The 13,314-nt window shown below is 36.9% G+C and overlaps 1 protein-coding gene across 24 annotated transcripts in view; it reads right to left on the bottom strand.

The window, feature by feature from the left end:
* Positions 1 to 13,314, bottom strand: part of Dlg2 (discs large MAGUK scaffold protein 2) — a 1,841,012-nt gene that overhangs the window by 274,174 nt on the left and 1,553,524 nt on the right. For all 24 annotated transcript variants that reach the window (XM_076937777.1, XM_076937790.1, XM_076937770.1 and 21 more), the window contains one exon: positions 10,237 to 10,339. In XM_076937777.1, coding sequence (XP_076793892.1) covers positions 10,237 to 10,339 — 103 coding nt within the window. The remainder of the gene's footprint in view (positions 1 to 10,236; positions 10,340 to 13,314) is intronic.

The following is a 13,314-nucleotide window of genomic DNA, read 5'->3' as shown; positions in this document are numbered from 1 at the left end:
AGAATTAAGATATTAGGAGTGGGTAGGGAGAGAAAGGAGAGAGAGAGAGAGAGAGAGAGAGAGAGAGAGAGAGAGAGAGAGAGAGAGAGAGAGAGATGAGAAAGAGAATTCAATATTTTTATTTCACATTGTTATTGATGTACTGTTTTACTATTGTTGTTTAGCACTTTAGTACTCTCTATGGTGTCAGACATTCATTCACTGGAGATCTTGGAGAGTTAATATTCCAAAGATCGGTGATTCTGCAGTCTACTCTGACCCATAAAGTGCCTGCTGAACCATTCTCCATTTAGTTGCCAGAGATATCTTTTTGAGGGGCAAATCTGATCCCACCGTTCTGAAGTTTAAAACACTTCAAAAATCTATCAGTCATTTACTTTACATCTTGTTTGATGCACTTTGCTCTCTGTCTTATACACTGTGTTTCTCCAGCTTTCTCTGCCTTGCTTTCTCAGTCCCTCCATACTGTGGGCCCCTTTTTCCCTCCATAGGCTTTGGCCTTTGAGAACATTGTTCCTTGTCACTTATTCTTTTGTACTTTGACAAGTTAATTCCTATTCACTCTGGAGATTTAAGAGAGTATTAGAGCTTGCCTTCTTGATCTTCCAATCTTGGTTAGGGAATTTTGTTTGGTCTGGTTTTGCATACACTTGAGTCAACACCCAAGTTTTCTCTGTGTCTACAGCATGAACATCAGCTTCTGTCCCTCATCAGGTTTCATTTTATGGACTGTGGGCCATCAGGGCAGTGACCATTTCTGTCCTACCTCCATTCTATCTCTGATATCCAGAGCTGCCTCCCACTCATTGGTAGTATTTAATGAATATAAGCCAAAAGAAGGTTGAATGAATAAGTTTTTCTCTGCTTCTACTTAATGTTCCTAGTATGTAAGGAACTCTCTATTAATAAAAGTCACTCTTAGTAGGGGGAAATAATGTATCTCAGCAAACAGAGCAGGGCTTAAGAAAGACATTTTGAGCTAAAGTAGTTTGGATACTCTTGCTTTTTACTGACTTAGCCAGCAGAATCAACAAGTCTGTCAGTAATCCTATTTGAATTAGCATTCTGTGAAGCATATTAAAGATGAACACTTTATCTTCCCTAGGCTTTGCTTTTATATTAATGCTGCTGCTATTTATAATTGTGAGAATTCAAAATACCTCCAATATTTCAGCATTCTGTATATATGATTTCCTGAAATAGATTTTTCTCATACCACTTCATTTATCCAGCCTCAGTACATTTATTTTAAAGCTCAGGAATTATAGAAATTATGAATTTATAAGACTGATAAGCTTTGGAAACAATAGGCCTATAAACTAAGAGCCATGAAAAATAAATTGTTAATTTAAAACATTCTAAAAGAAATAAGTACTTCTAAATTAAATTTAAAATGTAAAAAGCTCAAATTCTATTGAACACAGAACAGCCTATATATATAAATACTTCCCTTTCTGTAAGTGAAAGCTGAATTTCTACATCTTTAAAATGTATGAATTAAAAAGAGAACTCTTAAGAATTATCAGCTTACTATAATTTTTATTTTTCTTTGGTAACATGTTTAATTAGAAAAGGTTATAAGTTAAATTTCATAGAATGTTGGCACAAGAGTCTTAAAAAATAGTCTTGTCATAGTTAGTTAGTTCCAGGACAGTAGAGATACATCTTACTGACTCCTAACCTCCCTACCACCCCCTCCAACTCCTTTAAAAAACTCAGTATTTAACCACAGGGGAATTAATGTTCAGAAAAGTGGTGTGGTCTTGGGCTGAAGAAACACATGCTTCATTACTTGCTGCTAAATTTGCAAATCGTCTGAAGTAAGAGGATATTCAATCAGATTTTTTGGTCAACTCTACTGAACATCAAGGAAATGGACTTCATTTAATAGGTATTTTAAATCCATCTGGCTTTGTACTCCTCTATTGTCTCCTCAAACATGAACTTCTGCATGAAATTGGAAGGTTGGCTAGTAAAAACTGTTTTCTTTTTGTAATAGTAGTATAGTAAGGGATGCTTCAAAAATTCTTATTTCTTTGCCTTTATTTAAGTATTGCAAATGGTAGGTGTGGGTCTAAGGACCTTGATTGTCAGAGTATTTCCAGCAAATAGATTATTTGGCTCCTTCTAGTATTGAGTAATCTCTGTTAGTAGATGACAAAGGAATTCCCCTCTCCCTCCAATGAATGAAAACAACAGAAGATTTTATTCAGTGTGATGTGTTTGATATTTAACATTCCAAGAATACACAATGAGGTCAGTGGAAACTTCCGAGTCAGAAAGTGATGACTGCTTCTATTCTGGCTGAATTGTTCTAGGTCCAAAGTGGCTTTTTGGCATAGGAAGACAGACTAAGCATCATTAATTATCAAGGTATATGCAGAGAATCCCCCAACAAATCTACATTCTGCATAGTCATATCCTGTTATGCTACATGTCAAGTGAGGTTAGGGATGAAAGAAAAAACAACTAAGACTTCAGGAAAAGAATACATTGAGTGAAGGAGTAAGTTGAGAGAGTTTTTAGATGCTAGTGTGTTACCTATTATTGTATGTATGTATATCGGGGGAATGGGAACAGACAGAGAGACGGCGAGAAATACGGTTAAAGAGAACTACATTGCTAAGCAGTACAAATTCTAGTGTCATGTAAAGTTCCTAATTGTTTACTAAAATCATAATATTCCATGCCTCAATAAAGCCAAAGTTAATGTAACATATTTAGAAATATATTATATTGGACATAATAGAGAATGATGAGGGATGATTTAATGTATAGATGGCTAGATAGATGAAGAATGGTACAGGAATGAGTTATAATGGAGAAAAGGATGTTGTAATATATTTGAGATATTTAGTCAAGTATCAGTATTTCAAGTCTAGCATGCATTTTACATTAAAATAGTTGCTAATATTAGCCATGACATACAAACAACAATAGCAGTTACAAGCTAGACATGATAGCAAATTGAGAAAGCCCTCACCTACTTTCTGACCCCTTTAAGTTCTTAGATTATAAGGCTCTTACTGGGTTATGTTTAAACACAGGCCATTGTCAGCCACTATAGTGAATTCAAAGAAATAAGGAACTCAAGAACTACTCAGCTAGGCTCTGCTTCAGGAGCTCTTACAACTTTAAAATAAAACACTGTTCTATCTGCAGGCTGACTGAACTTCATCCTTCCAGCGTGCTAACTTTTATTCCTTACTTCTCAGTGATTGGAGTTAAACTACATAGGATTTCAATTCATCCCTTTATTCTTATGTATTAGAAGATATGAAGTGAAGATAAAATATTTGTGAGAAAGTTTTCAGATAATGGAGCTTATGGTGCTATGTCATCTGCAATCAAGGATTCTACTTTTTAATTTTAGTCTGAATTTAATATCTACTAGGTTCTTCTGAAAATATACCACTAACCTTGTCCATTTGAAAACATGTAAGAAGACAGGCTCATAAAGATGGAATAGCACAAGATCTGCATCAGGAAACAGGTGTGCCCTTCCTAGTGCAGAGTTTGGTTTATCTGAAACACTTTCTATGATTTGGTGCAAGTTTTGACCAAGCTCTGCAGCTGGAGTTTGCCAGTCTTGCCTGGGAATTTAAGATGCAGTTATTTACCTTGGGATAACATGTTTACACATCACAGATGCTCATTCATATGCACAAACCTGCAGATACTTTGATTTCAAGAAAAGATTACATCTCACATTGTAGATAAGCCTTTTAAAAATGGTATATTCATACAGATCTCTTGGAATCTTCAGGTACAGAACCGAATTTCAAGCCGCTTTCCAGTGGACAGTCCCAGTAAGACAGTTTTGTCCTTTGGTAAAATATGTACATATTATTCCTTTGGAATTAGCTTATGACTTAGGAGGTATAATCAAGATTATTTAAATGAGTTTCTGTTTTTTAAAAGTAATACATCACCCAAAGAAGTTTTATAGTGATGCCTTAAGGACTCTGACTTTGGTTTGGTCTATAGAGGCATCTGATAGGAAGGAACTTGTTCTTACACTATCCCACTATAGAGGCATCTGCCAGGAATGGACTCATTCTTATATCATCGTCATCTCACCTTCCTGTTTTTTTCTTCCTTCAGTAGAGGCCATTTTATAGGCCTGGCCATGTTCACTGTCTTACTACCTAGCAACAATGTATATGAGTATTTTTAATAATCTATATTTAGAGGGAAGACATATGCACAGTTCACTGACACACAGACTTCTGGAAGCCCCTGCATTGTATCCATCCCTAGCAAAATTATGGGGTTAGGACCAATCATTGGGTGACACACACCATAATAAAACCTGATGATACAGTTTTATGTGACTTCTCAGTGCTTCAGGTAGAGGAGTTAAACATAGTAGTGTCAAATGACAATGGTTTCATGGACCCAGGTATACTATAGAGCCACATTCTAAACATTAACATGAATACAAGTCATCTGAGCATCTTGATATATTACAGATTCTGGCTTGCTAAGGATGAGTTAACACTTGCCTGTGTTACTGGCCTTGTACCAGAACTGGTAGAGGGATACTCCAATAATTAAGCACAACTTTTCAGACTCACTAAATAATTCCCTGTCATTCCAGTTTTTACTTCATATTTCTTTATCCTGCTTATCACCATCTGATACATTCTGTAGTAAGGAGAACTTCTTTGGTTCACTGCTTTGTCATTTCCCTGGATTCAGAAGCATAGGAAGCATCCAGAAAAGGATGTCGGTAGATTGAATCTATAAGCAAAATCATGACTAGGGTGTCTCAATTTCAAGGAACGAATTAGACTTATAAATCTGTGTTTTGAATGTCAGGAATTTAAGTATCCTATTGAAAAACAAAGGGTGGAGGAAATCAGTGGCCCCTCCACTGTCTATGTAAGCAAATACTGTCTAATTGCTGATAGGAACTTCCCCAGGGTCTTTCCTATCTATTCTCTCTTCCATCCCCACTGAGACCTTCTAGTGTTCCCATAAAGCTCAGAGTTATCCCATTAGGGAGTATCAAAATTTTCATAAGGAAGACTTGGACCCTAGTTTCTTCCTTTGTGTACTTTAGCTGATAATGTTATTGTTTACATAGTTCTCCAAATGAATGGTAGCTAATTATTTCAATACCAGTCAAATTTTCTCATATAAAATTTAGTCACTATTATGTATGAAGGCAATATACTTTATAAAATTTGGCTTTGATGTTGCAAGAATGCTCTGTAATGTTCTTTTTGTTAAATGTATAATTAAGCTATGATTAATGTTTGTAAATTTTATCAGTGTCATTAAAGTTAATTTTTAGAAGTTGAAACAACACCAGTGTTACTCCTCTTTCTTGTGCTATGTTACAAAACAACTGAATTTTCTGGAGTGCGGGACAGAGGGAATCTACCCTAGGGATTGCGGAAGCTGTTAGAAAGTACTCCAAAGGACACCATCTAAAAATTGTGAACATGAAATATCTAGGGATTTACTTAACATTTCTCTAATATCAAAGTTCTAAGTCATTCTTCCAAATCCACTGAGCATATATTTCTTCAGTACTTACTATTAATATTCATTAGCCAACACACTGGAACTATTTAATATTTCTTTTTTTTAAACAATTTTATAAAATATATTTTGAGAATCTTCTTTTCCCTTCTCTAAGTCCTCCCAGAGCCTTCCCATATACCTACCTACTCAGACAACTTCATGTTCTTTCTTTCCCCTTTTCTCTCTTTCTTCTTCTTTCCCTCCTTCCCTCTTTCCTTTCTTTCCTCCTTCCCTCCCTCCCTCCCTCTCTCCCTCCCCCTCTCAAAAATGAAAAATGACAATAAGACAAAAAAAGGTGTACATACTCACACACAGTAAGAAAAAAATAATCCACCCTCCAAACTGTCCTTTTTGTGTTGGCCAACAACTTCTAGACATAGGGCTGCCATGGTGTATGGTTAATATATCCAGTGACACAACATTGGCAAAAACTGATTTTCTTTTCTAGCAGTTACCAATGGTAAACAGCTTCCTGGTTTGGGTAAAACTTTTTGTCATACTTCCAATACAAGCCTCACCCAATAACTCACTGATAAAGTATATTCAAATTCCCGTTAAGAGAATTAACATAGAAGATAACACAAGTGGCAGCCATCTCTTCCACACTTGAGTGGAGAATGGTGCAGGTCACAGTAAGAGGCACAGGTATCTGAATACATCTGGAAAGTTCAGAGAAAAAAAACTCATGTGACCAAGCAGATTAAAGGCAGACTCACTGTGGAGCAGAGATGAAGACCCCTTGGGTGGTAAGGAGTTCGCTGGAGTGGAGTGCATGGGGTTTCAGAGAAGGAACCCACCAAGCAAAGGCATGAACGCAGAGAAGTCTGGGAGTAAATTTAGAAGCAGGGTCTAGTTTTGTGCAATCAAGGGGGCAGTGAAAAGGAGGAGGCTCTGGGTGATGGTAGGGTAAATAGTGTTGGGCAAGGAAGATTGGCTGGAGAACCATGATGACGGGATTAAGCTTTGTGTGCAAGATCCTGAGGGTCCTGTCTTATAGGAAGATAATTCTGAAAGCAATGACAAACATTTAGAAAAATCAAGGAAAGAGAAAGAATGAGGTAAATGGTGTGTGTGTGTGTGTGTGTGTGTGTGTGTGTGTGTGTGTTACTATGTTTTTTGGAGTGGTGTAGTAACTTCACAAAGTAAACCAGACAAAGTTTGGCTTTGTTTTGGTTTTGTTTTGAAAATAAGAATCAGCTTTCCATGGTGCTTAATGGAATTGTCCCTAAGGGATCAGATATACGATAAACTGGGAAAAAGGGAAAAAAGAAGACCACTGTTTTCTTACTGTTGTTTTTACTATTTTTCTTATTGTTAGTATAATACATGTAAATTTAAAGTTAATCATAGGACACAATTGAATTTGAAGAGATGGTAAAATATTACAGTCATGGCGAAATGGCTTGTGTGTGTGTGTGTGTGTGTGTGTGTGTGTGTGTGTGTGTGTGTGTAATTGTTTAAACTGGCTTAGTTCTGCTGCTTTGAACTTCACACTGAAAGAGATAGATGGGGAACAGGGTAATGTGTACAGAAAGGATCACGCTCCTTTAAAACAGGACTATGTAGAACAGGGTAATGTGTACAGAAGGGACCACCCTCCTTTAAAACAGGACTGTGTACACACAATCTCACTTAGTAGCAAAAAACCCTCCAAAGAGACATTTATTACTCATTTCAACAACTATATTTGAAAACTCTGTGCTAAGCAGTACAAAAATTCAACAGTTGGTATTTCACAACACACATTCCTTCAATAATCCTTTTTCTATCTTTGAAACATAAGTGAAAACTCGAGCAAATAGAAATGAAGGTTTCCTTTGAATACCAATTATCTTTAAGTGGAAACACAAATATTGAGGTTTGTAAATACCTCTTTCACTATTTTAGAAATATGAATTTGATGAAATATCTATTGTAGTACCAGGGAGACTTATCAGAGAGACATAATGTTTGCTTGCATGGAACCAATAATCTTGTAATTTGGCAAGTCATTCTTTCTCCCTCTTTTCTAAAATACATATCTTACCCATTTTCAATGTGTAGTTCCATTTTCATATTTCTACAATATGTTATTTTTTCTGTGTTATTATGGACCCTGCATGCTTATTCTTTCTGTGCCATTTCATAATTCGTAGAGCTAGGACCATTACCATAAATGTTGCTCTTATTCATTGGGATCTGATTTCTATTATGTATAAAAAAGTTATTTCTCTTCAGCAAGGTGAAAAAAATTACTTAGAAATGAATAACATGCAATATACTTGTGGTAGAAAACAAAATTTTCTGAGTATCTAGGTAGGGATGCTGAACAGAGCATAATCTGCTTCCCCATTAAGTAACTTGAAAGTGACTGAAAATATATTTACGAGAAGCCTAGCTCTTTATTTTTATCTCTGAGTGAGTGTGTACATGGGCATGCATGTGCGTGTGTGTTGTGCACATGTGATGCATGTGTTATGTATGGGTGTGAGAGCAGGTATACACATGCCATTGAGTGCTAGTGGAGGTGTAACTCAGGTGTCAGGTCTCAAGTTCTACTTTGTTTGAGACAGGACCTTTTGTTTTCAAGTGTATACATAAGGCTTGCCTGTGAACTTCTCCTGTCTACATTTCCCATCTCACTGTAGGAGTTCTGAAATTACAGATGTACACTACCAGGCTTGAGTTTACATAAATTCTGGGGATTCAAGTTCAAGTTCTCAAGACTGTGAGGCAAGGTCTTTATCCAATGTTCCATCTCCTCAGCCTAAAAATCTAGTTCTTGACCACTCTAAAAGAAATGTAATAATATCTCAGCGTTATCCCAGCAGGTACAATACTGACAGAAATGAAAGGGGCCTGCTAAGAATTCTCTAACAAAACCCCAAAGCACACTCTTCAATTCACTTTTTAATTTAAAAGTAAATTGTCAGTTATTTCCTTAAGCTGTTTTGCAATTTAAATGTCATGATACAACCAAAACAAAAGTCTAATCAATCTTTCCTTTCAAACAACAGTTCACTTAAGGCTTGGCTACCCATAAAGTTTACAAAAGGGAGAATAAATCTGATTGCTTCCCACTGCTACTACCTCATTTCCAATAAAACTGTGGCAAATTAGGCCCATCCTGTGAATAGAATCCGTTCATTGTCATTTTGAAAGACACTTTTGTTATTTTCAGATTTTGTGATTACCACCAATTGATGTGATTTATAAGACACACCTAATGGGCATCTTGATGAAGTACAATCTATTACCCCACTGGAGTATAGCGTTTAAATAAAATCAGGCTGTAGCAAGTTCTAGTGAAAGCACGGAAATTCATACTGACAGAACCAGAACATAATTGTTTTTATTTTCTGTTTTATAATGGATACTTTTGGAAACACTCAATCCTCTTAGAAGAAAAGAAATGCATCAATATTTAAGAAGCAAAAAGACTACTTAGCAGGATCTAGGAAGCATGTGCTCATCTCTGTCTCATCCCTGACCATCATTCATCCTTTCTTTATCTACTCTATGGGCATCTGTGACACAGGCTGACAGCAAAATGCATTTATTACAATTTTGTTTAATTTGCTTTGCAAATTCTGATTCTAAAGTCAGGTACAAACAAAGCCAATATGTCAAGATACGCATGAAAAAAGGTGATTTATTTATTCTTTTATAGAACATGCTGTCCACCAATAATGATAAAACATAGGCTGCCACAGGCAAAGACCCGTACTTCAACCTTCCACAGGACACATGGTAAAATGAAATTAATGAGCAATCATTTAAAAAGGACAAAGGAGTTCTGGCTCATGGAGCCTTTCCTTCACAACACATTGTAATCTCATGCTCAGTTGTTAAGCGCTCTCCTTTCCTAACGACTCACTTGCATTTCTTAAAGATGGAAGCCATATTCTTCATTTTCTGGAACAAGATGTAACTTCAACATCTTTATGTTTCATTAGCAGAAGACCATTACACACACACACACACACACACACACACACACACACACACACAGACACCCCTTCACATCCTAGTAGTATCACTGAGAATCATTTTAATCAGAGAAACATGTTTAAATAAAGAGTTAATTCCATTTGGAATGTTACCAATATTCAGTTGGCCCATTAAACTTATAACAGTATCTCATCAAATACCTGATTTCCTTCCTTCCTTCCTTCCTTCCTTCCTTCCTTCCTTCCTTCCTTCCTTCCTTCTTTCCTTCCTTCTTTTCTTTTTCTTTCTCTCTCTCTCTTTCTTTTTTACTTTCTTACTTTCAGTTAATTGATTCTAGAGAATATAGTTGAAAATTGAGTGGGGTGTCTAAAGACATTAATGAGAATTAAGGTATTGCCTTGAGGGGAGAGAAATGGACTGCTTAACACATTTATTTCTAAAGAACAAGTTTCTCCTCCTCCTTACTTCCTAAGTCTGAATTGCTTTTACAGTATCTACTGGTGACTAGATAGGAACAGAAATGGAATAAAGCTAGTGCTGGCTTTCGGGCATTTGAGTTCATCTGTTCATACGAGCTTTTCTAACTGCCTGATGTTCTCCTGCAGGATTGGGAGTAGCAGCTTTTGTGGGATTTAGGGGACATTAATTATTAAGTTTCTATCACAAGTAGTTTAATAAAAACATTACTGATCTTGATCAAGATTAGCACTGACAGGCAGCAATGTATCCACAAAGAGCCATTCTGGAACATTCAAAGCATGAGTTTGGACTGACCTTCAGGTTGATATTGTGCTATGATTGTCACTGTCTGCCCAGCCCCCTTCAGTGCTGCAGCTGCCTGCTCATGAGACGCTCCTCGGAGATCGATGCCGTTCACCTAGAAGACAGAACAGACTTTTAGGCACAGTATCTGTATTCCGAAAGAAGAAAAAACATGTTCCAAAATTAATAAGCTATCTAGAATTATGCGATGTTCCTCAAAAAAATTCTTCATTTCTTATTCAGGTGTTTCTTATTTCAGCAAGTTTCATAGTCATGATTACTTTTAGAAAGCAGGGCCATGAAATTTCATCTTGTGTTTGTGGCACAGCCTGTCTAGGTTGGAAATATTTTGTCTATCCGTGTCCACAAGAGTTTCAGTATGTGTACTGCTATGTTCCCATGGCTTTCCCAGATTTCTGGGGCAGACTGGCTTTAAAACTAGAGGGGAAAATGATAATGGAGAGAGACACAAGTAATGCCAACAGACAAGTATGTGCCGACAGATTCATATATTCAGACGAAGTTCTGGGGAGACTGTATGGAATGGGCCTGGCTAGCTGCCAGATTCCTCTCTTTGGGTAAGTGCCTAATCCTGTCATATGGAGCTTGGTGAGACAGCCTTGAGCCCTGTTCCAAAATAAACCCAACTGCCCCACTTCTCATGCACAATTCCATAATGAATTCTGACAAAATGAAATAAAGAGTGCCTGGAGTTTATTTTGCTGTCACTAACTCCCACTTTGGAGCACATACACTAGAAGAGAAGCAGAGCATCTATAAAGCAAGCCCTGACCTCAGCCTGGAAGAATCAAATCATCAGCAAGTCAAGCCCAATAAGAAGCAAAAGCTAAAGCCTTTCTGCAATCAATAGTGTCAATAAGTCATCAGGATATAATTGCCCAGGGTGCTGTGTCTAGCTGAGAGGAGGGACAGTGGGCAAAGTGAAAAGCAGAACGAGAAGCTTTCCCAATGGAAGTGAACATACACTGAGTCTGGTTTTCTAACCAATGCAGATGGTACCCTCAGCCTGCTTTCCTTTTTTTACAGGGCAGGATGCTATGCCTAAGAGAAGACTTCAAAGTTGATCAGCTTATCTATATATTTAAAACATTCTCTTGTTTGGCTTTGGCAATCCTCTTTAACAACAATTCTTAGCAGCTAAATGCAGGCATGGTTTACTACGTTGCTTCCCTAGCTGGCTTGCCTTATGTGTAATCTTCAAGTCGATGGCATTGCTTTCTCATAACTCTGTTAAATTATCCTCATTAATGTCTATAGTTTCTTTTGCCTTTCCTCTGGTTTTCAATTCTGATGAGCTTTCATCTTTCAAATATTGACTGTGTATTAATTTTGGAAAGTCCACTGTGTTAGGTTGCTGTGTCAGCCATTAGATAAGTGACAGTCATAAAAACATGTTTTACATCATGGAACATCATATTTTATATTATTATGCTATCTCTTGTCATAGAGAATTGTAAAATGCTTTGTAGAGTCATAGTTATTTTCTTTCATTTTCAAAAAGCTTTAGACTTTTCTACTGTATTTTTCATTCCAACTGATCTCATAAGTTTCTCTTATTTTCCTGTAATGTGAATGTAGCTCTGATTTGGCTATTCAAACTTGTAAGAACCCATGTCCCTGGTCTTGAATCGAGTGACAGCTGTCAAACAATTTAAAGTTATCCATTTAAATGAGAGAGGAAGACAAGGCCATAGTATTCTGGGATACAGAGTTGGCACCAGAGTACCAGGGAGGCATTTGGTAGTTTATTTATTTATTTATTTATTTCAGAAAATACCACTGGGAAAATACCAGAATGAGTTATCCAGATGAGGATGGATGGACAGTAATTTCCCCAGAAGGATACAGAAAACAAGTTCTATCAACAGTAAGCAGTAATAAAATCAAGGAATGACTTTTGTAGACTACTACTATCTTGAAATAAGAGTAGCTTCAACCTACAGATTTAACAGAATTATTAATTGCAAGAAAATACTAAGGGATGGCCTGGTGGGAAAAGTTTATGGAACTGGTGCCAGGTTTCAATTAAAACAGTTAGATAATGGCACAAAGGCATCTACAGCAAATTATTTCACAGTTAGGGGTCTGGGGAGAATATGTCAGTGAGGCAGCAGAGAAGAAACTGGGGCAGAATCCAAAGTAGCTATCTTTTTTTTTTGTTTGTTTGTTTGTTTTGTTTTCAGAAAGACTATGGATAGTAAGGTGCACAGATGCAGGCCCATATTTTAAGAAAATGTAGAAGGATCTTCTTGTCTTTTCTCTACAATGGAGAAATGACCTCACTGTTCTGAAGTGATGTAATAGAGTGAGGAGACATGCACGACTTTGTCATGGACTTAACTCAGGCTACCAATGAGACACTGGGAAATAATGGTGTGGAGGCCTGTATCCCTTGGGGGCCTCTGGGTTGTAAATTCAGTGATTTCCATGATCTAAAAAACCCCCTCAAATGTGTTTAAGAATCTGTTTTCTCACCTCTCATTTTGTACTCAACAAGGTGAGACATATACAAATATAATAAAAACACTCACATATACTAAGTGAATGAAACGGAGAAATTACAGATATTCCATAATCTAGAGTTTGCACCATCTGGGTGTCAAGCACAGGGTACATAGAGGAAGTAAGGGAACAACATATGGAATCTTGATTGCTATGGAAAGTTTTGTTAGTAAGTGCCCAGGGCTCTACTGAAGTCTGGAACATAATTTCCCCTGTGTTTGGGAGGATGACCCTAGTAATGATGAATTCAGGATTCAAGACTTAAGTGATTAAAAATAAGATATCCAGTCAGGAGATGATGGTAAGCTTGCAAATGCTATAAGATGAAGGCTTGAATTATGAAAACCTGAATGGAGTTGAGGATGAGATGGAGAAAGACTTGAGAGAAAAAAACAGAAGGTGGGGGCTGCTTCTGTAGCTATCCTCAAGTGTTCTGAGATCCATCTGGGGTTCAAACAATATGTGTAGTATTCATTAGATTGGGAATGGAAGGTAAGAAAAATATCATCACTTTGAACTACTGGATCTGACAGGGTGCCATGAATCAAGACAGGGACCCAGATAGAA

The sequence above is a fragment of the Arvicanthis niloticus genome, chromosome 1, assembly GCF_011762505.2.
Source record: "Arvicanthis niloticus isolate mArvNil1 chromosome 1, mArvNil1.pat.X, whole genome shotgun sequence".
NCBI classification, from domain to species: Eukaryota; Metazoa; Chordata; class Mammalia; order Rodentia; family Muridae; genus Arvicanthis; species Arvicanthis niloticus.
Note: the sequence above shows the minus strand (reverse complement) of the source record. Positions and strands in the feature narration are given on the sequence as shown.